General features: G+C 37.9%; 1 protein-coding gene across 9 annotated transcripts in view; it reads right to left on the reverse strand.

Moving 5' to 3' along the window:
* LOC109700001 (polyphosphoinositide phosphatase) overlaps positions 1-22,304 on the reverse strand; it is a 328,419-nt gene that overhangs the window by 260,565 nt on the left and 45,550 nt on the right. For all 9 annotated transcript variants that reach the window (XR_012449075.1, XR_012449073.1, XR_012449069.1 and 6 more), the window contains exons 11-16: positions 19,726-19,859; positions 18,097-18,213; positions 16,382-16,427; positions 15,550-15,698; positions 14,108-14,274; positions 3,877-4,015 (exon numbers count right to left, since the gene is read on the reverse strand). Coding sequence is in view for 5 of the 9 variants with exons in the window: in XM_074077001.1 (XP_073933102.1) it covers positions 3,877-4,015; positions 14,108-14,274; positions 15,550-15,698; positions 16,382-16,427; positions 18,097-18,213; positions 19,726-19,859 (752 nt within the window). In the remaining 4 variants the exon portion in view is untranslated. The remainder of the gene's footprint in view (positions 1-3,876; positions 4,016-14,107; positions 14,275-15,549; positions 15,699-16,381; positions 16,428-18,096; positions 18,214-19,725; positions 19,860-22,304) is intronic.

A 22,304-nucleotide genomic window follows, 5' to 3' on the forward strand; every position in this document is an offset into this window, starting at 1 on the left:
AGTTGTTAAGAGTGTCAGTTCCACTGGATGGCTTAGAAAGATTAAAGAATTTTCAAAGACTGTGTTTAATTCCCCTAGCTAACTCACTGAAAAAACATATATGAACATGAATAAAGCAATCAATATTTGTGAACTGTAGGTACAGCAACAGTATAGTTAAGTGGACTTATAGCTGTTCAAATGATTCTAACCAAAAAGCACTAAGCAATGTCAGATGGGAGGAGTTATCTGGTGGTATACCACAGGGTCCTGCCATCTCCCCTGTTCTATTCAACATTTTCATGCAGGACTTGTATTGGGATCAAGATGGCCAGCTGATTAAATCTGAAGAAGCTAAAGTTAGAAGTGTCATCACGTATGATGCATATTTAAGTGGCTTGGAAGAAGGCAAGTCAAATATGAGCATGACAAGAATGGTACAGATATGGTACAGCAGCAAGACATGGTCTCAAGACTTAGGGGCCCTAAGAAAGTGCTCAGAAAAGGCTGTGACAATACTGAAAATAGCTAATGTGATCTAATGCTTAATGACAAAAACATTATTCAAGACAAGGGGAGTGGTGGTCTCAGTGGTTCCATAATAGCTGGCCCGAATCATATCTAACTCTGACTATTGTTGGCCACAGACATAGACGCCACAGTTTTAAAGGAACAATGTCATTGCCTGGAGGGTGGAGAGTATTCCAAATGCTGGGAGGACTTGAACTCACAGCCTGAGGAACAACTGAAGAAACAGGGGCTATTTAATGTGAAGAAGACATTTGGAGAATGTATGAACTCATCTTCAAACATTTAAAAGACTATTGAGTGGTTGAGGAAATCATGCTCTGAAGGTCTTGGAGGGCTCAACTGGGCTTAGTAGGTAAGATTAAAAGGAAGCAGATCTCAGCACAACAAGAGGAAGAATTGTGTAAGAGAACTGTGCAAAATCACTGCTCCCCCAACAGAGACTGTCCCAGCTGACAAACTCAATGTCCAGCATAAGCCAGATGATTTCTTGGGGGGGAAAGAAAGGGAACTCCCATATCAGATGACAAGTGGGGGCAGAGACCCTCCCAACTCTAAGTCAATGAAATAATTAAATATAATATCTAAAAGCAGCTTGAGACATTATAAACACTTAAATGGCATCTGAGGTGAGTATGACATATTAGCCAAATTTAGAACAAAGGTTTGTTTAATAGTGGTTTGGAGCAGATCAGTAAATGTGGGATTTGGGGTAATAGAAGTAGTTACCTCAAGAGGACCTGGTTCAGCTGAACATTAGGAAGACTTAGGTTTAGTCCCCCTTCCCTTACATTAAATAAAAACATAATCTCAGAATAAGTCATTGGTAAACACAATATAAAATATAGGATAGCCAAAAACTTTGAAAACACAGATGATATATTCTTAATAAAGTGTTTATTGATATTACATTCTAACAGAAAATATTGCCTAAGTTTCCAGATTTTATGGACAGCTATATGATTTTTAGTAAATGTGAAGAACTAGTGAATGGAGACGTAAAGGATAATAGCAATATTAACACACATTGGACTTACTATGTGCTAAGCACTTAAATGATCTCATTTGATTTTCAGAGAAACCTTATTTACTGATGTGGATACAGAATTAAACCAGCTGACTGACTTTACCAAGGTCACCCAGGTAGTTAATAAGGCAGGTGCTTGAGAGCCTGGCTGCTTCAGGACTATGTGTGTTATGTGTCAGACCCAGTGCTAAGTACTTTCCACGTATTTTTTCTCATTTTAGTCTCAAAATGACCTTGTGAGATATGTAGAGTTATCTCTCTTTTAGATGACAAAATGAGGTTTTGAGAGGTTAAATAACAGGCCTCAAGGGACATACTTGGAAAAAATCCAACTGAACTCTGCCTGAGCCTGACTCCATGCTCTTGTCTTGTTACTACCACTGGCCAAACTGTTCATTTCTTTTGAGAATTGTACTGATTTAACTTAGTGATCAAAATAACTTGTACAGGTGGGTGCACTAGAAGGTTCAAAACGAAACATGTATCTTAAGGTATTTATAAGTACTGTTTATGAGTGGTATCAACTGATGATCCCATCAGACAATCTGATATTCTGGAGAACAAAGCTAAACATGGGGGACTGAATCAGCTGAGTGAGCCATATTGCCTACTTTGATAAGATTTTATTTTCAGGTGCAGGCTTGGCTGACACTTGCTGAATCATCTGACTGCTGAACAATGTCAGCCAGGCATTCTCTCTGCACCTCAGTTTCCTGCTTTTAGAAAATGGGGATGTAATACCAGCTTCCTTTTATTCCCACACATCATTTCCAAAAGCACTTGCCTTAGTTATGTAACTCAAAGTAAGCAAGTAGTTTAATTCATACTCGTGATATGTAGCCAATTTCTGCAGCAGAAAATTGAGCTTTGGTTATTCTTATGTTGTATCTTCACAGCTTCAACACTGGGTAATATAAAATTTCAGCAAATCAACCACATTTGTCTATGGTCAGTTTCATCAGTAAAGCTAAATACTGGTATTTATACTGATAAGAAGAAAATGTGAGAAACATAAATCCTGAGCCTTTTTTTTTTTAAACAACAAATCATCATTTATTTGCAACACAGCCCAGTCCCATAACTTAAGCACAGCATAGGATTATAAAGGGGCCACCCTTGACTGGGAAGAGCAGGCACTTACCATCCCCAGCAACACACAAACACACACACACACACACACACACACACACACACACACACACACGGAGTCACATTGCAAGCATTATTTAGTCCAAGGTAGAAAAAAAAAAAATCCTGAGCCTTCCCTAATACTTCAAATATTTCTAAAACAACAAACAACTTAGTAATAGCTATGTCAATATTTGCTAATTCATCAGTTGTCTGCGGTATGTATGCAGAATCAGCACAGGCTAGCAATGACCCTTAGAGAATTTAGGAGACATCTTTGTATAAAATAAGGGCTATATCAAGCAATGCTGTGTGAAAAAGAGCACAATGGGACTATTTAATATTTGTTACAGGCCTTTGAGCAGAATAGAACAAGCTCCAACCTCCTATATGTTAAAAATTTTGCTTACTGGCAAAATTGATTACATCATGAATGCTCAGTTAAAAACATCAAAGAACCTTCTCATCAAGTTCTCACAATGACTCTGAGAGTGTGTCTAGCCACTTCCATCTTGTAGATCAGGAAAACAGGCTTAAATTGGCTAAAGACTTAGTCCAAGGTCACATAACCCCAGAGATTGCAACTCAACTCCACCTGGGCCCTGACACCCACGCTACATGGCACAATATTAAAATGCTTCAGGTAAACTGTTCATTTCTTCTGAAAATATTAATACTAATTTAACTTTAACCAAATAGACTTTACTGGCAAATGATTTTAGAAAGTCAAAATGAGTGGTAAGGGTGGTTGTCTAACACTGGTATTACTGCTCTGGGTTTCTATTTAACAGTGTCACCCAGAGTTGGTTGTTTCCTGGAGGAAAGCTTTGGAGAACATTTTGTAAGTACAATGTTACAAAGTAAATGCTGCTTAGAGGCTTCTCTTAAAAACTCCAAGACTGACTCCTTGAATCTTAAACTTCTTAAGGATTTCCACATGAGTGTACGAAACAGTCAAAACTGATTCTGCTGATTTGTTTACTGCAGCTTCACTGTGTTCAATCATGAGGTTCCGAAGCTTCAACTCATCTTAGGGAAATATGCAAAACATGAATTGATAACCACAATTTCCCTAGCCAACTATTGGTATAGCAATAATACTAAACTCAGCAAATGTGGTAAAACTGAAAACTTTAGCCTTCATGATAATTTCTCAAAAAGAAAAAATAACATCAAATGTGAGTTTATATGATAGAGCAGGAAGAAAAAAATACCTTCTTCTTGTTGGTAAAAGTCTCATGGTATTTTTGTGATGTAAATAAAAATCTGTTGGGAGTTCCCAGAGATGAGGTTTCCCCTCTGTAGGATGAAAAACTCCCAGGAAGAGATTAATGGAATCTTGTCTATCAGCATCTAAAAGGCAAAAATATGTATTTCAGAAGATCCATTACTGATCTTTTCAACTCACAGAATATCTTCTCAGGAGGATACTGACATAAGTGTGATTTCATAGAACAGATCTCTGAAAATAAAAGCAGCATTTATATTTCAAACACCATACACATACATGCAATCTAAAAGAGTCAACACAATTCTGATGAGAATTAAAATCCTACTTCAAAATGTGTCCTTTTTGTGCCATACCTTTCATAACATAGGGGATAGGGGAACATAAACTACTTCTTGAATGATGAAAGATTCTTAAAAAATCTTTAAGAATTGCCACAATACCTTAGAGATTGATTTCATTTTAAAATGAAAACATCCTCACCACAGGTTTACCTCAAATAAATATATGTTCACAAAGCAAAGTAAAGACAAGCAGAATTAGTTGTCAGCGATGAATAAAATGCCTCAATTTCCAGCTAGATTCTGTTTTGTACAGCCTTGGGCAAGTCAGCTATACTTTCCACTTTTAATCCTTGAAAAGATATGTTTCCTTTCTTTAACAGAGACAATGTTTACCACATTTTGCATCCCACAGGCCCATCTGTGAGCCTGGCTCCTCTCTTTTGTGGTAGATAATGAAGACAGCAAAGGCCCATGAATAACAGCCTCATTCTAACTATTCAGTCACTCCAAATTGTCTTTTCAAACTGTACTATGGACTAATAAAACAGACTCTACATATATTCTCTTTCCTCTTCCTTTTCTGGATTATATTTGGTATAAATAACACTGAAGTGGTCTCATGAACCATCCTTCCCACCCTATACTTTCTCCTCCCTGGCACCCTTTATTCTTTCCCCTTATTTCCTTCTTCCCATTCTTGTCTAGAGCCTTGTATATTCGAGTTTGTGACAGACATTCACAATATAAATAATAACCTCTTTCTGAAAATGAATATAGGACTGAAAAGGAAGCAAAGTAGAAATGACTGCTTTGGGAACAAGATCACATTATCATAAAATCAATTTTCTTCCAACAGCCATAGTGAATGCATATAACTGAAATTAGCACTGGGTTATTTGATCATTTCAGCAAAAGCAAATGAATGAAATATGGTAGATCAAATGTGTATTCCTGTTATTAATATTTTGACAGGAAGCATTCCATTAAAATGGCACTTATCTTTCAGGCTAAAAGTAATATATTAAAGGGAGTGCTTATATGCTGAGTATATTAGAGGCTTTTTTCTACTTGTTGAGAGAAAACATTAAGTATTACATGATGCAGACATTACTGCCCTGATTTGCACCTCTCTACAAAATACAAAAGTAAATATACTACTCTTAAAGTAATTAAATTCTTTATGCTTCTTGAACAAGTTTAATGGCACTTAACAGTTCATTTCATGTAGTGTCTCAAAGTATCTTAATGCTACTTAGAAAAGATTCTCATTTTTCAGCCATGTTTTCAAAGGGCTTCTTTCATCCTTTAAACCTAACGGTAGCTTCCTTTAAATTTTAGCAAGTATGGTAAAATGTAACATGTCAGAAACATAACAAAAAACAGGATATTCCTTCAAAGGACTGTAAAGAAAACTTCAAACTTTACACATATATGTGATGTCAGCTTGGGCTGTAAGCCATTCTAATGAGCCTGAGGATCTTCTAGCAGCTACTTCTGACTGCAAATTAAGACAACCTTTTCCAGGAAGATGGAAGCACTTTGGATATAGACAGAAGCTTAAAACAGGTAGGTTTGCTGTAGTTATTGATAACAAGAGGGCAAAATGATTACCTATTTTTATTCTCAATCATGCTTTAAAAAGAGACTAGAGATGTAGGAGAGCACTTACAAACATGCCCTACACCCTGGGTTCCATCTGTAGCACCAAAAAAAAATGTTTTAAAAAGAATATGTACTATTCAAGTGCCATATAGTTTTTATCATTAACTATATTTAAATACATCAAGCCTGAATATAGCAATTTTTAACTAGTTAAAAATTTATTTTGTAACTAAAACACTTGTTATTCTGATTTAAGTTTGGGATAGTCTCTGAATCAGAATAGAAGGAAATACTACATAAATTCCATAGTATTTTTTCCTTTCATACAAGTGATTTTATTAGCATACATTAATAATATATCTATGGAGTTATCACAATAATCACACAGATGTGATGTGTGTACTTTGAATAAGTTCACCAAAAATGCAACTTCACTAGTTATCAAACAAGTATAAATTAAAACAACACACCATTTTCTACCTGCTACGGTGATAAATACTTTTCACAATGGGCACTCCTACACTCTGCTGAAGGGAGTATTAACTGATTGATCCTTCATGAAGGCAATATCATCATATACATATACATAAAGTGCTATGGCTGATACTGCTTGTCAACTCAAATGGTGAAGAGATGTCTACAGATTAGTAGCACACTTCTGAGTATGTCTGTGAGGGTGTTTTGGAGACAGATCACGAGGGCTCTGATCTCAAGAATGGTTTCACCCATTGATGGCACTACTGGGAGGTGGTCAAAGTAGGAGGTAAGGCCTACTTGAAAGGAGGTCACGGGGGGCATGTCTCTGGGGGGGCGATAGCTTGCCCTGGCCCTTTCTTGCATTCCCCAATCTCTGCTTCCTGTCTGCCATGAGGTGAAGAAGCTCCTCCACAAGTCCTGCTGCCATGATGTTCTGCCTAAGTACATGGGGACAACTGACTATGGGCTGAACCCTCTGAAACCATAACAAAATGAATCTTTCCTCCCTTAAGTTCTTTATCAGAGTTTGAGGCTGTGAAAAGTATCTAATTCATAAAGGCCTTGAAAAATATTTGTACCTTATGACCTAATAAATATGCTTCTAGAGTTTACAAAGGGAAAGGTAAGAGATATGCAGAGATGTTTACTTAGAAGGTCCCTAGACTCACAATAACAAATAACTAAATTATGACACTTCTAAAGGACAGAGTACCACTGTTACTAAACATTCATGTTGCATGAGAATATTTAAGGCCATAAAGATTATTCACATTATTGAAAAGGGCAAAACAGATTATAAATTACATGTATAATAAAACCAGACACATTGTGTTCCCCTAAATATGAACAAGTTGCTATCTCTGGAAGGTAGGGATTATATGATTTGTGAGCTATTCTGTACTTTCTATAATTAATACATTAATTTAATAATTGAAAAATAATTCACTCATTCCAAGAACCGAGTATGTCTCTAACCGGGGATATAAGACTGACCGGCTCTTAGGGGCTTATGATTCACAGCAGGAAACTAAAATATATCCAAGCAAATAATAGACAAGGTACTTTCAGAGTATGTAAGTTCGATGAAAACAAATAAAATAGTGACATGGGAGTCATGAGAGAAAGACACTTTGGTTGGGCATTCAGGGAAAATGGTAGAGGCCAAGGGTCAGAAGAAGTAACATGTCAACTGTAAGGATCTGAAGGAAGTGGTCACACAGAGTTCAGAAGGCATAGCCTTCAACCCAAGCAGAACAACAAAGAACTGCAAAGGCCTAAAGGAGGAACAAGCTGAGCAGCTCCAGAAACAAAAAGAAGGCCAGGGAGGCTGGAGGGCAGTGGGAATGGGAAAGAACAGAGTGTTAGACACAGATCACACCAGGCCTTAAAGGTCATGATAAGGAATTTGGTTTTAAATGCAATGGAAAATGCTGAAAGGGAAGCCATGGGGCTGACTTAATGTTCAAAAACTCACCTTGGCTGCTATGAGTTAGCCTAGAAGAAAGAAGGAGAGAGGAATCAGAGCTTCTGCAGTTATCCAAATAAGAAATACTGGTTGTGTGTACTAGTATGGCAGCAATAGGGATCAAAATAGTGGAAGAATTTGGGATGTATTTTGGAGGTAGAAACACTAAGAGTTGCTGACACATGGGATTGCGGGGGAGGGTGACTGATGAGGAAAATAGAGAATTCTAGGATGACTCCTAGATTTCTGAATTGAACAGTGGGTGCTGAGATGTAAACAAGTGGAGAAATAGGTTCAACAAGTACAGAAATAGGTAAGAGTCAAGAGTTTTGGTAAGTTTGAGATTGTGTGTGTGTGTGTGTGTTACTAGGGATTGAACTCAGGTCCTCACCCTTTCACACTTTCTGGGCAAGTGATCTATCACTTGAGCCATGCCGCCAGCCCTTTTCCTGCTTTGTTTGTTTTTAAGATAGGGTCTTGCACTTCTGTCCAGGGTTGAGACCTGAGATCCTCCTACCTCTGCTTCTCAAGTAGCTGGAACCACAGGTATGCATCACCATGCCCAGCTTATTTTTGAGATAGGATCTCCCTAACTTTTTGCCCAGGCTGGCCTCAAACTGCAATGTTCCTATCTCCATCTCCAAGATTCTTATTAGTGATCAATGGTAGGAAGAAATTTGGCCCCCAAGACCTTTGTTCCCTAGTACCATACCCATGAATATTTTATATTACATGACAAAAGGGACTTTGCAGATATAACTGAAGCTACTAATCACTGATTTCAAGTTAGGAATATTACCCTGGACTATCTAGGTGGGCCCACTAGAATCATATGAATCCTTTGAAGACAGAAGAAGATAGAAGAAAGAGATTTGAAGAATGCCATGGATTTAATATACCATTGCTGGCTTTAAAACAGAACAAGCCACAAGTCAATGAATATAAGCAGTCCCTATGAACAAAAAATGACACTAGCCAACTGCCATCAAGAACATGGGACATCAGTCTCACAACCGCATAGAATTCTACCAGCAACCTGAGTAAGTCAGGAAGACTCTAAGAGCCCAAGTGGACTAACAGGTTAGCTTTGTTTTTATTTCATTTGACTTCAGTGTTTTGAGATCCTCAGCAGAGAACACAGCTGAGTAATGCCGTACCCAGTTACTGTGGAAATCTAATGTAACATTCAAGAGGACATGCTTAGATAGGCATTTGGATGAATCTGGGGTTTGTAGAGAAGTCAAAGTTAGAGATACAAATGTAAATGTCAAATGAATGGTGCTTAAAAGCTGGATGAGATACCCCTATGGGAAAAGTAGAAAGAGAAGAAAGGAGTAGGGTTTAAAAATGGAGCAGGAGAAGTCAACAGAGACAGAAAGAGATAAAAGAGAGTTATTTAAAAGAGCGAACGGTCAGCTAAGATAAAAGTTGTTTAATGGTTGAGTAAAATGGAGAAAGAAAAGCAACAAGTGGACATGGCAATGTGGAGACTGCTGGTGACCTTGATAAGTGTCATAATAGGGCAGATGTCCAGTGGAGAATACAGAAAACAAGCATGTACAACTCTTTAAAGAGGTTTTGCTCAGTAGAGCAGAGAACTAGAATTGTAGCTGGAAGGGGATGTGGGATCAGAGAGATGGAAGGTTGGATGGAATGCACTTAGGTGTGCTTTCAAGTTAATAGAAGTGATGCAGTAAAGAGGGAGACAGTGGTGATGCACAGACAGCAGTGAGTGTGTATTGCAGGAGAAAACAAGTGGGCAAGATTCGAAACACAGCAGAGGGCCTAGCATCAAACTGGGCAGGGACACTCCACACATTGTAACACAGGGTAACTGCAGATAGGGACATCTTTTGCATTTGGTGGTAAAAAGGAGTCTCCTTCCAATGACCTTTATTTTCTCAGTGAGGTACGAGCCAAGGTCAGGAGCTGAGACTGGGGATTGTAGGTTTGAGGAGAGGACAGGCATAAAATGGCCATTTTGGAGAGTAAGCAAATGAACACACTGGGGAAACATAGTAAGACTGTCAAGGTGAAGTAGTTTTATTTTTGCAATGCTGAGGGAACCCATGGCCTCATGTATGCTAGCAAATACTCTACAACTTGTACCACAACTCCTGTCCTTTTTGCTTTTTTTTTTATTTTGTTTTTAAGATAGGGTCTCCCAGGTTGGCCTTGAACTTGTGCTCCTCCTCTCCTAATACCTGGGATTACAGGCATGCCCCACCATATTCAGCTTGTTAGGCTTTTTTGAGTCCTTTGGAGAACTGCAGTCAGTCTAAACTGAGAGTAAAAACTTGTAGCTTTTTTACTGTCATGTTCAACTGCTTTGGTTGTAGGAGAGGTTAAGAGAGTAGAGTTTTAAGCTAAGTTATCAATGTTATTGAAAATGCTATTAAAACATTTTTCTATTTGTTTTCTTTCTGCTACAGCCAAATGCAACTTAGTTAAAATCTGCTCTTTGAAGGATGACCTTAGGCTATATAAATATTCTCGACAAATTAAATTTTTCTCAGCACATCCTCGTGCATGTCCCTCTTTCAACAGAGCAGAAAGGGAAAGCAACTACCGCAGTACCCCAGAGCACTTCATAATGCTAGGGGACCAGCTCAGCTCCCTCTTTGGTGATCACTTCTCTAGAACTGAGATTTTCTTGTATTTAAAAAAAAATCTGTTTGAGGAATACATGGTTCTCCTGCATGCATACACATGCATTCACTACATTTAAATTATACTCACATACACTTGTGGGGTATATGTATATAAATATATGTATGCATAGGTGTATATATGTATATATATATATATATACATATATACATATATATATATACAGTTCTATTATTAACTTTTTTTCTTATAATGGGATTTAAATTCAACAAGCTTCAGCAAGAAAATCCAAACTTATAAAATTTGAGTGTATGGAACAAATTAGAAGCAGCTCAACAAGGTTCTTAAGGGAATTCAAAGTTCCTCCTAACATCTGAGGGGAGTGCCCAGGTACCAACATGTTTCTGATAAGGCATCCTCCACCTGCCTAGGCAACCATTTATGCTGGAAACCAAAAATGCTCCCTGGAGACAGCCTCCAGAGCATGACACAGTGTGAGGCCTCAAGAACAGTTTTCCTGTTTGTTTATTCATTTATTATCTCATTAATTTCACATGTATTTTCTTTTTACAAAATGGGTTTCATTATGACATTTTTATACATGTATGCAATGTACTTCAATCATATTTATCCACCATCACCCTCTGTTGTTCCTCTCCTCCCTTGCTTTTAGTTTTTTTAACAATGGGGTTGTGCTATGTTGTCCAGGCTAGCCTCAAACTTAGGAGCTCAAGTGATCATCTTGCCTCAGCCTCCTGTGTAGCTAGAACTACAGGTACACATCACCACTGTACCTAGCTTTAAGAACAGTTTTTAAAAGAAGCCTGAAAGAGGATCAAGTGAGTTGCCCACATAGCATCTATTTGTCTAACAAACCAAGGGGCTCATGCCTATAATCCTAGCTACTCAGGAGGCAGACATCAGGAGGATCGCAGTTTGAAGCCACCTGGGCAAATAGTTTGAGAGACCCGATCTCAAGAAAGAAAAAGAAAATCACAGAAAAGAGACAGCAGAGTGGCTCAAGCAGTAAAAGAGCCTGCCTAACAAGCGCAAGGCCCCAAGTTTAAACTGCCAACAAACAAACCAAGGGTAAGGGTAACTAAGGGTAATATTCCTAACTACCTAATTTCATTATTCTACTCACTATGTAGCCCAGGCTGACCTCGAACTTGCAATTCTTCTGCCTTTGCTTCTGAGTGCTGGGATTACAGGCATGTACCACCATATTTGGTTTCATTATTCTAGTTTCTTAATCAATATCTTCCTTACTACCCCAGAGGCATGACATGAGGAGACTGATTAAGTTTTGCAGTTATCTTAAATACTTTGAATACTTTAAATAAAATTGTTCCATATTATCATTATATAATACCCACTGTAATTTTAAAGTAAGGCATACACTCCAATGACACCATGCTTCTTAAAATAAAGAAGTCTGTTTTAGCCACATTATTCATAATACCTTTCATAGCTCATCTTTCAGTTGTGCATACTTTTGCCTTACCTTTGTATATATGCATATTGCTTTCTCATGACAATCATTACCTTTTAATATTATGCCTTCCTCATTAAATTAGGTATAGCTACACACTCATTCTTTTTTTCTTCTAGTCCTATAAAAAAGCCTTGGTCCTTAAGTGTCAATAATGATCCCCATTACAGGGACAATGAAGATAGGAGAGGAGCAGAAGAGCAGTTGCTCTATCCATAAGGGCATTTCTAAACCTTTTTCTGGGTGACACACACCTAGAAAAAAGCTGTACTTATTAGTGCATGACTTATAATTATACCCTTTCACTTTCCCCATAACTTTTGTGTGCCAAGTTGTGTCTCCAAAAAGATAAGCTCTAACCCCCAGTACCTGTAAATGTGACTTTATATGGAAACAGGTCTTTGTAGATATAGTCACTTTAAGGTGCAATCACACTGTAGTTGAGAAGGCCCTTCATTCAGTATGGCTGGTGTCCTCATAAGAAGTGAGAGGACACAGGAAAAAGCCTTGAAAACAGACATGAAGGGAGACTACCACGTGACAACAAAGGCAGAGACTCAAGTGTTACTGTTGAAAGTCAAGGAACACAAGGATTGCCAGTAGCCATCAGAAGCTACGAAGAGCTAGTCAGGATCCTCCTGAGGAGAGTTGCCCTACTGACACTGATTTTAGACTTCTAGCCTCCAGAACTGTGTGATAATCAATTTCTGTAGTATTAAGTCATCAGATGATACTCTTTTGTTACAGCAGCCTTCAGAAACTGACACACATTTCCCTTGAATATGTGTGGGACCTGTGATTTGCTTCTGACCAGTGGGATATGGCAAAGATGATGGGATGTCATTTCCACAGTGACCTTACCTCACAAAAGAATGTCTTGCTAGCAGCCTCATTTTACAGACTCTTTCCTTTGCCACCTGAGAGGAAGCAAGCTGCTATTGAGTCCTATAGCCACAAAGAACTGCAAGGAACTGAATTCTGCCAATAAGCACTCCAGCTAGAAGATGGATCCATTCAGAGCCAAGCTTTCCAAAGAAGGCTTGTCAGCCAGACTGACTTCATAACTAAAGCCTTAGGAGATCCTAGGCAGAAAAGTCAGCTAAGTTGTATCTGGATTTCTGATCAATAGAAACTGTGACATAAGGTGCACTAGTTTAAGCTGCAAGGTTTATAGTAATTTATTGAGCAGCATAGAAAAGTAACAGGAACAGGGGCATAAAAGGTTGACTTTCATTCATTCTGGGCCCAGAAGCTGTCCCTTGTGGATGCTTTCTGGATGCCGCTGGGGCTCCCATTACTGGAGACTGTCTTGCAATTCCTTTGATATGGGCACATGCAGTATTTTTAATCAGGAAGTTCTTGTAGCTCCTTCCTTAGCTCCTTAGATGTCCAGTGTTCACCTCCTGGTTCTTATTGCTAGGGTCTTTCTGTCCCTCAAGGGGCCTTATTGGCCAGGATCCAGGCCAACCCAATGCTGATAGTCTCCTCCATGAGGTCCACATCTGGTTACCAATAAACATTCAAATATCCTGTGGTCCAACCAACTTCAGCAGTACAGGAGGTTCTCATCTTGGTAGCACTCTCCTTGGCCACCCCTCTGCTACAGATGTGTTGTACAGCAGTCCACATCCCCACAGCCAATGTGTGGGGTCCCTCCAGTGGAGGACAGCACATCAGGCTTACCCAGAGTGCCACTGAAGCCCTTCCTTTCCATCATGTGAGTGGGGATGGGTAATAGGCATGCAGGCGATAGTTCACTCCAAAGGACTTCTTTATCAATCATCTTCTCCACACTGAACATTTTATCCTTAATTTGTTCAAAATGGAATGGATCATTAAGTACTTCCTTTGCACATGAACATTTTTCTCACAATCACTTTGGTTTGTGATATCTATTGTATTGGGAAAGGCACCAGAATGGATACAAGAAAAATACCATTATAACAACCTATTACATTGAGTATTAACAAGTCATAAAAGAAGTATAATTTAATGCTACTCTTACCATATCCATTTCTAGCTGACATTTTAAAGTATTAGTAATATTTATGTTCTTAGGTACTTATCAAGATTTTGAATCCTATTTGAAAAAATATTCAATACCCCAGACAAATTTATACATACAATACAAGTAGACCTAAAAAAGGAGACAGAAGCCAAGGAACCAAAGCATGTTGCATTATATAAAAACTGCAACCACAAGTGTCAAAATGAAAATGTGCTGTATTTAAAATTCAAAATGTTTATTCAGGGTAAGTCTTAGAAATACCTATTACTTCAGAATTACCTGAAAAAGCATTGCTGTAATACCTAGACAGAGTCTGCATGATGTCTTTTGAGTGCTGAGTCCACGGTGCTATCTTTCTGTAGGTCTTTACTCGATGAACAAGTTGAGAACCACCATACTGAAGGGACAGGGTATCACCATGATCTTCATAGAGTTCCTCAAATAACCTAAGCAGAAGAAAAACACATTAATGAATTTTACCAAAATTACTGCACAAGTCATTCACTTAGTCACAGACTCAGAACAAGTCTTTTGTTTTATGAATTCTTCTGAGCCTTTCAAGTAAACCCCTCACCATCTTGAAAATAAATGTAAATGTGTAATATTTCATAATGATATTCCAGTAAGTGTAAAGGTTACAGAAAACACTAAAAAGAAAGTAAGAGCACCCAAAATACAGCACATCAAAGCCAGACTAAGTTGTTTCTAATCATATTAAAAAGACTCCTAAGGTTCTATGGCCTGCCAGATCAATTTATCTCCCATGACCAAATTTTATTCTCTCTTGAATTACCTTTGAAAAAAAGATTCGCTCTTGTTGTAGACAGTACCTTACTCTATTCAGGCTGGTATAACAACATATCATAAACTGCCTAGCTTATAAACAACAAACATTTGTTTCTCACAGTTCTGAAGGCTGTGAAGTCCAAGACAAAGGAGCTATCAGATTTTGTGTCTGATGAGGGCCACCTCCCAGTTTAGAGATGGTGCTTTCTCATTGTGTCCTCACATGAGGATGTGGATAGCTAGTTCTCTGTGGTCTCTTTTAAAAGGGTATTAATTCTAGTAATGAGGATTCCATTCTCAGATCTAACTGCTTCACACATGCCCTACCTCCTAATACCAGCACTTTGGGGGTAAGGATTTCAATAGATAAATTTGAGAGACACAAACATTCTGACCAAAGCACACAGATAAACCATAGTCTTTCTTAGAAATATGTTTGTGTTTGAAAATAGTGTTTCTTCAAGCTCAATGATATCTGTGGATCTGGCACGTGTAAGCTGGTTACTTCCTCAGCTGAGCCTTTGCGAAAATCTCAAAATGACCAAGAACAGCTATCATTTTATTTTCAAAAAAATAGTATTGCATGCAATGTCATAGTCACTTGTCAGTAAAGAAACAGTAATCCTCGGTGAAGAATCCATCTTTTATACATCTTATATTTTTAACTCAAAATGTATGAAGGCACAGTACAATCCAGTGCCATCTGGATTTTTAAAGAAACTAGTAGCTTGTATAAACCATTGGGATTTATCTACAAAATATTCATAACACAAGCAAATCTTTACACAAATCTTTAATAGAAATATTTGTCACAGAATTAATTCAAATACTGTCTTCTAGCAACATAATCATTGAGAAGCTAAAAGTTCTTATTATTAATCAGGTTGCTTTCTGTCATTCATTGCTGGCATCCAAACAGCAGAAATTAGGCTTACCTAACTGCATCTGTATCAAACTGTAGATTAGGCTTGTCAATCAACCCCAAAGAATACAGCTGGTAAGCCAGAGCACATTTCCCCACCATAAACTGTGCCGTGTTGGTGCGATCCAAACAGTCCACACAGTTGGTTCGAAGAATGCCAGTCTAAAGAGAAATGCCTTAAGATTTTCAGTTATAATTCAGTCACCAAAACCACTTCCACAGTAAATGAAAACCCTTTTCTTAAAGAGGTAGAGGAAAAACTGTGGGCAAGTGTTACTCCTGAAGAAATATTAATTATTCAGTAAAGCTAAAGATTAAAATAATGAAGAACGTTTTTTAAATCATGTAAGGTTGTATTTCCTGCTCACTTAATATTGCCATAACTACATTATCAAACCTAGTCTAAATTTACTTCTTTGAAAGATTAACAAGATAAAGCAAATAGCTACAATTTCCACATGGACCAATTCATAAAATTCCTGATATATTTTCTTTATTGTATAAACCCAAATATTCAGTGGCTAAAGCCAGACCATTCTTAAAGCATAGTTAACAAATACAGTGTATACTCACTTGTTTTCTCTCTTAATTGATTATTTTCACATTCCCACTTGTGTTTTTATTTCTAACAACATAACAACATACAGAAAAGAAATCAGGGGCCATATTACTTCAGCCACATATCCACGTAAGATTTAAACACTAGCAATAAGGCTCTAAAAATTATTCTTAAGTGATTAATAATTCTGCATTAAACAAGATGTATAGCTCTCCATGGCTACTTACAGAAATCATTGTGCACTATGGAGACAGATTCTATTCATTGAATATAAGATTGCCCATACCTGTAGGCGACCAGTGGGAGTCACACACCCTCCTAGCTCATTCCACCTGTGTTTAAAAATAAATGCTTTAAGGACATTTTTTTCCAGTGCTAGGACTGACCCTAGGGCCTCAAGCACACTAAGCACATGCTCTACCACTTAGCTCTAGCCCCTTGCTTTTTATAAAAAAAAATTAGCATAATAAGTATTTATTTTTGGTACTAGCTCTTTGTTAAGAATCACAGAATCCAAGTAACAGAGCAGAAGGCACCCAATCAATGAGCTAAGTCTCTGTACTCTCATTCTTTCAGGCAAGTGAATATGCAAATAACAAAGACAGACCACTCACTATGTTCTCTTCAAAGAGAGCCTGGAAAAGGAGCATCTTAATTTGTCCCAGTTCCCACATTCTGGCATTGTATCACACACGGTCAACCAAAGTCTTGCTTGCTTTTGTTTAAGCCCATTTCTTGCACAGTCTCTGTAGACATGCATAATCATCAGGAATCTTTCTAATAAAATCTTCCATGCCTTAGTCTTTTCCTCTCAACACCTCCTCCAGCTTTTCTTCATGAACACTTTGTTACATTCCTATGGCCGTTTTTGCACATCTCCTTATAGAGACTACTTATTTTCTGCATGTACTAATGAACTCATGGGAATGTGTTTTGTTGTGAGATAGTTTATCATATTAACAGTTTATTTTACTTAAAAGAAAGTGCTGGGCAGGAAAGAGCAACAGGCATCAGGCAACTTGGATTTTAGAAGGGCTCCCATCATTCCCAGAACGAGTAAGAGTGGCTCGCGATGCCTACACTACTATGGCTTTTGATGAATACCTTCTTCCCTATCGGGAGTCCGCAGTTTTGGTACCCGAGTCTTTAACAAGCTTCTCTGGTTGACACACACTGTCACCACTTGTTTCTGGGGGATTAAATGTGTTTTATGTGACTCCACTGGGAGAAGACTCCAGAAGCTTGTGCCTGGTTTTCACTGGACTTTATCCCTGCCCCTTTTCCCTTTGCTAATTTCACCATGTATCCTTTCACCATAATAAGTTACAATCAGAGTACACAATACACCGAGGCCTCCAAGTGAATCACTGAACTTGGGAGTGGTCATAAAGATTCCTGCCACAGAGGCTCTAAAATTCAAACTATAACAAATGCAAACTAGAACAAAAGGACTACTTCCAAAGACATACACACTAATAACTTGGTTTTTGTTTGACCATTGCAGTTAACTATATTAATCGAAAATAAAATTCAGGAAATATGTAATATTGGTGCCTTAAAAAATAAATAAGGCACAGATATTTCATCTGAAGCAGCTCACAAATTAGTAATGAAGAAATATTTATGAGCAGATAACTATAATACAATGATAAGTCTATTTTCATAAGTGTCATTTAATCTAGCAGAAAAAATTTCCCTGTTCCTATTAAATACTGAATAGAGTCTGCTATAGAAAATTTTACTTTACAGAAAAATTTCATGTAATGTGTATTTCCACAAAGCAAGAGCTAAGACCCTATGGCTTCCATTTCAAAGTATAACACCACAGGAATTCCCAGGCCCACAGTGAACATTCACTACACAGTAACCCAAGCAGCTTAGCTCTCCAAAGGGCTAAATTCATCCATCTTTCAAGAAGTACAAACTGGCCCTATTTAGAATATTTTTATCTATAAGAACAAAAATCATGATTTATTTTAAGTTTTGTAATACCATACATACTTTTCATCTGGTCGTAAAATGCTGCAGTAAGAATCAGGGCGGTTTACAAAGAAACCTGTTTTCTTCACCACACTTTCTGCAATCACATTCAGTCGATCAAGAACATTACATAACTTGCTGGAAAGAGAAGGAAAAATGAGAAAGGTGAGAAGAACCCAAGTTTAAATGTATTATTTACTCTGATATCTAAAGCAAAGAAAGTCTGTAATAATAATATTCAAAGATTTAATTTTTAAATCTCTTGGCTTTAGGAATACTATAATAATTAATATAGGAATATAATGTGTACTCAATAACTAACAACATTTGATGCAAAAGAGACCTAAAGGACTTGTAACTTAATATCAAACACTGGCATTCCTCAATCCTGGCATAGGCCATCCTCACAGGAGCGTCTCCCAAAGCCTTTCATTCCTCAAGAGCTATCAGTCAAGTCACTATGCATTCAAAAAACGACTGTGTAACTTTAGTGGCAGGAGAAGGAAAAAATTAGAAAATAAAATAATATGTTAACAATCATAACCACCTCTACACTCTAGGAAAGTGTGTGTGCGTGTGAGTGTATGGTGTGAGTATATTCATCCAACTACATAAAATGATTTAGAAAAAAGCACAAGTGACTTAAGTGCAAAACAATACAGTAGCATTAAACAAATATGACATTAAAATAAACCTAGTGCTTGTGTGATGCATGGTAAACAAAGTAAAAAGACAATGCAGGTTTAAGGAAAGAAAGTTCCTTGGAAGAAATGCATTTTGATAAAAGAGAGGTTCCCACAGAGGGCAGGCAATAGGAACAAAGGCTCAGGGTATGGGACCTTGACTGCTACATTTGGCACAGGGCATGAAGATTAGGTTTTCTGGAACAAAACAGAACAGCCCTGGGAATAAATCAGAAGTTATAACATTCTGAACCACCCAGCTGATGAGACTTTAGCATCACACTAAGGAGATTTACTATAAACAGAGTTGCTGCAGGTTCATCCCCGAGTTAGATCATTTAAAAACGTGTCTGAGACAGTTTAAATAAGAGAGACAGAATGAAACAGAAAAAAGAGAAACCAATGCCTTTAAGTAACAACAGAGTAGAGATGTTTTTGAAATAGCTGGACACTTATCAGAATTTGCAAATGCTATAAATAGTAGGCAAAAAGAGTATGGGCAATTTATTTATTTTTGTACCAGCACTGGGGTTGAACTTGGCCTTGTGCTTGCTAGGCAGCTGCTCTACCACTTAAGCCAGGCCGCCAGCCCTTTTTGCATTGATTATTTTCGAGATGGGATCTTGCTTCATGCTTTGGCTAGCTCAGACCACAGACCTCCTATTTGTGCTTCCTAGCACTGCTGGAATGACAGGCAGACACAACAGTGCCCAGCCATTGGGTGAGATGGGGTCTTGTGAATTTTTTGCCTCAAACCTCAAGCTTTCCAATCTCTGCCTCCTGAGTATCTAGGATTAAAGACTTGAGTCCTCATGCCTGGCAAGTCAATTCATTTGAACACTCAAGACAGCCCCTCAGCAGTTGCATGAAGGAAATTAAAAGAGTAGCATTATCAAAGAGATGAGCCTCCTGCTGTTTGTTACTAGAAGGAAAGGAGACCATCACAATCAGATGATGTGTCACTAACCTTTTAGTGTACTTGGCCATATCCCAGGGGATATAGACAATAGTGTGCTCTGGAGGCAAAAACTGATTGAGGTAGGTCACAGCAGCAACAAGCTCTTCACTCAAAATTCTTTCATGCTTTCTTTTTTCTCGTTCCTTAATTTTAAAAAGCCAAATTTTAAAATAATATTTAAATTTAAAAATTAAATATGTCAGCACTATAATTACCTTAAGGAAGAAAGTTTAAACATTTTTACTTTTCAGTAGAGGCAAGACAAAAAACCCCTCTCAAATATACTGAAATGAGGCCTATCCTAAAACAAAAATAATACAAATGCAAATGAACAAATTCTTCATTGAAATGATAGTCAACAGATTATGACTTTTTTTCTGCTCCCCGCTTACTTGCTAGGCAAGCATTCCTTCCACTTAAGCCATGCCCAAGTCCCTTTGCTTTTAGTTTGTTTTTCAGCCTTACAGGGTCTTGCGCTAACTTTGCCCTACACTGGCATCAAATCCAAATCTTCCTGCCTCTGCCTCTGAAGATAGGTGTGCACCACCATGTCCAGTCTAGATAAAGAGCTCAGATAGGATTTCTTCCTGATAACCTACCCACAAGCCAGAGAAGCCCAATTCATCCCATGCAGACCTTGGCCCATACGTGTTGTAGCCCACTTGGGTAGAAGAGCCCCTCACTCCCCAGGACCAGAAGAAGGGAGCCCCCAGCTCCAGCCAATTGAGGTTCAGAAAGAAATCAGCTGGATCCAGATGAACAATTCCCAAACTGGCATAGCAGAGGGCGCTTTTGTAACCTTCATATCCTTGAAAATCTAACAGACATAGTCCAGACAGGCACTTTCCGCCTTGTATACTATGGCAGGATACACTGAGGTTGAGAGGCATTCATGGAACTAAACTTACCTTCTGCCTCCCTGACTGCAGCATCTCCTTAGATCTACACTGCCTCTCAGTCAAAGTGGATAGTGCCTTACTCTATGGCTCTATACTTCTGTACTGCCTTACTACCCTTAGGGCAAGGTTGTCAATTTCCCTTTGTCTCTATTTTTCATCTATAACATGGGTTAACAACAGTTATCTCCTTTATGGCATTAACGTGAGATTTAAATGCGACAAAGTTCTTATCAAAGTATTTGGCACATGGTAAATACTCTATAAAAATTAGCTATTTTTATTATTATTCTGCTCAAGTCCTCACCTAGAAACAAAAACAATTTTGCAACAATAACACTGCAGAGGTGTTAAGGCCTATTGTTGGCATCACAGTATTTCTGCACTGTTTTCAGTTGTGGAGATTACCTTTCAATTGACATGCAATAACCACTGTGGAAACAACAAGGGCATTTACTTGGCATGGCTGAGTAAATCAAGTGCAGATTAGACAAGAATCAGTGTTAAATCAGCTTGGTATGAAAATATGCTTTGCTAATTTTTTAATCTGAGAAAATTAAATTTATATATCTGGAATTATTCTTAAAAGTACTTTAAATCAACTATAGAAACAAAAAAAATTGAAATTCTTATATCAAATCTGCCATTTTATGAGATGGAAAGAAAAGGTTACCTAATCGACCTTTGATCATTTGCAATGAATCTGCTTTATGTACTGTCTATAGTAGGTTAGTGTTAATGGAAAGTACAGTTAATCTTCTTAGGGTCATAGACCCTTTAACAACCAAATAAAAATTCTGCATGTACAAGTCATTTTGCATATTATTTCCAAGGGCCCCCTAATGGCCACCAGTGGCTCCAGGTTAAAAACCTCTGATGTGCAGTTTATGCTTGATCCAGGTGACTTCTACTGCTACCCAGCAGCAGCACTGAAGGCATATGGATTGCTGCAAAATATCTTTCAACCAGTGCCTCAAACTTCCACAACTAGGGAGAAGTTCACAGCGCAGGATGAAAAGAAAAAAAATCAAGATAAGTATTTCACTTTAGTCGTTTCATACGATGATGACTGGTATCATTCTACGCACACTGGCATTCTTTGACTCTTTAATCCCAAGTGAAAAAAAAGAAACATCTTTTATTCTGTGGATAAAATAACTAATGACAAAAATAACAGAAATTTTTTCTATTCCATGAAACTGCACCTTAATCTGCAATTGTCTAAATTCTAGTTATTTGTCTGGATTTGTATTACAGTGGAACAATAAGTAAGCATAATTTTAAAATCCACTGACTGGCTTTATATATTCAAAAATACATATACATGTGAGAAATCTGGGAAGGAATGAAACTGAGGGGAAACCTTAGTAAACTCTCTAGCTAGCTTCACATGTTTTAGTTACTTGCTTTTTGTCACCAAGTTTAGAGGTCACATAGCTAAGCAGTGTACTCCATTAGTTCTGCAGTTAGTAGATGTGTAAGTCGAAAACTGCTTAAGCTGTTTTCAGGAACTTGGAGACTGCTTGATTCTCTCTCAAATCAGATGAAACCACTGATCTTTCTTTGGGCATGCACAAGTGTCCAATGAATGACACTTTTTTATCGGAAGGTACAAAACTCCAACCTTACAGCACCCTGATGTGCCCTTTTCTGAACATGAGTCCTGAGAAAAGCCATCAAGTTTGATTACAC

This window comes from Castor canadensis, chromosome 1 (genome assembly GCF_047511655.1).
Source record: "Castor canadensis chromosome 1, mCasCan1.hap1v2, whole genome shotgun sequence".
NCBI classification, from domain to species: Eukaryota; Metazoa; Chordata; class Mammalia; order Rodentia; family Castoridae; genus Castor; species Castor canadensis.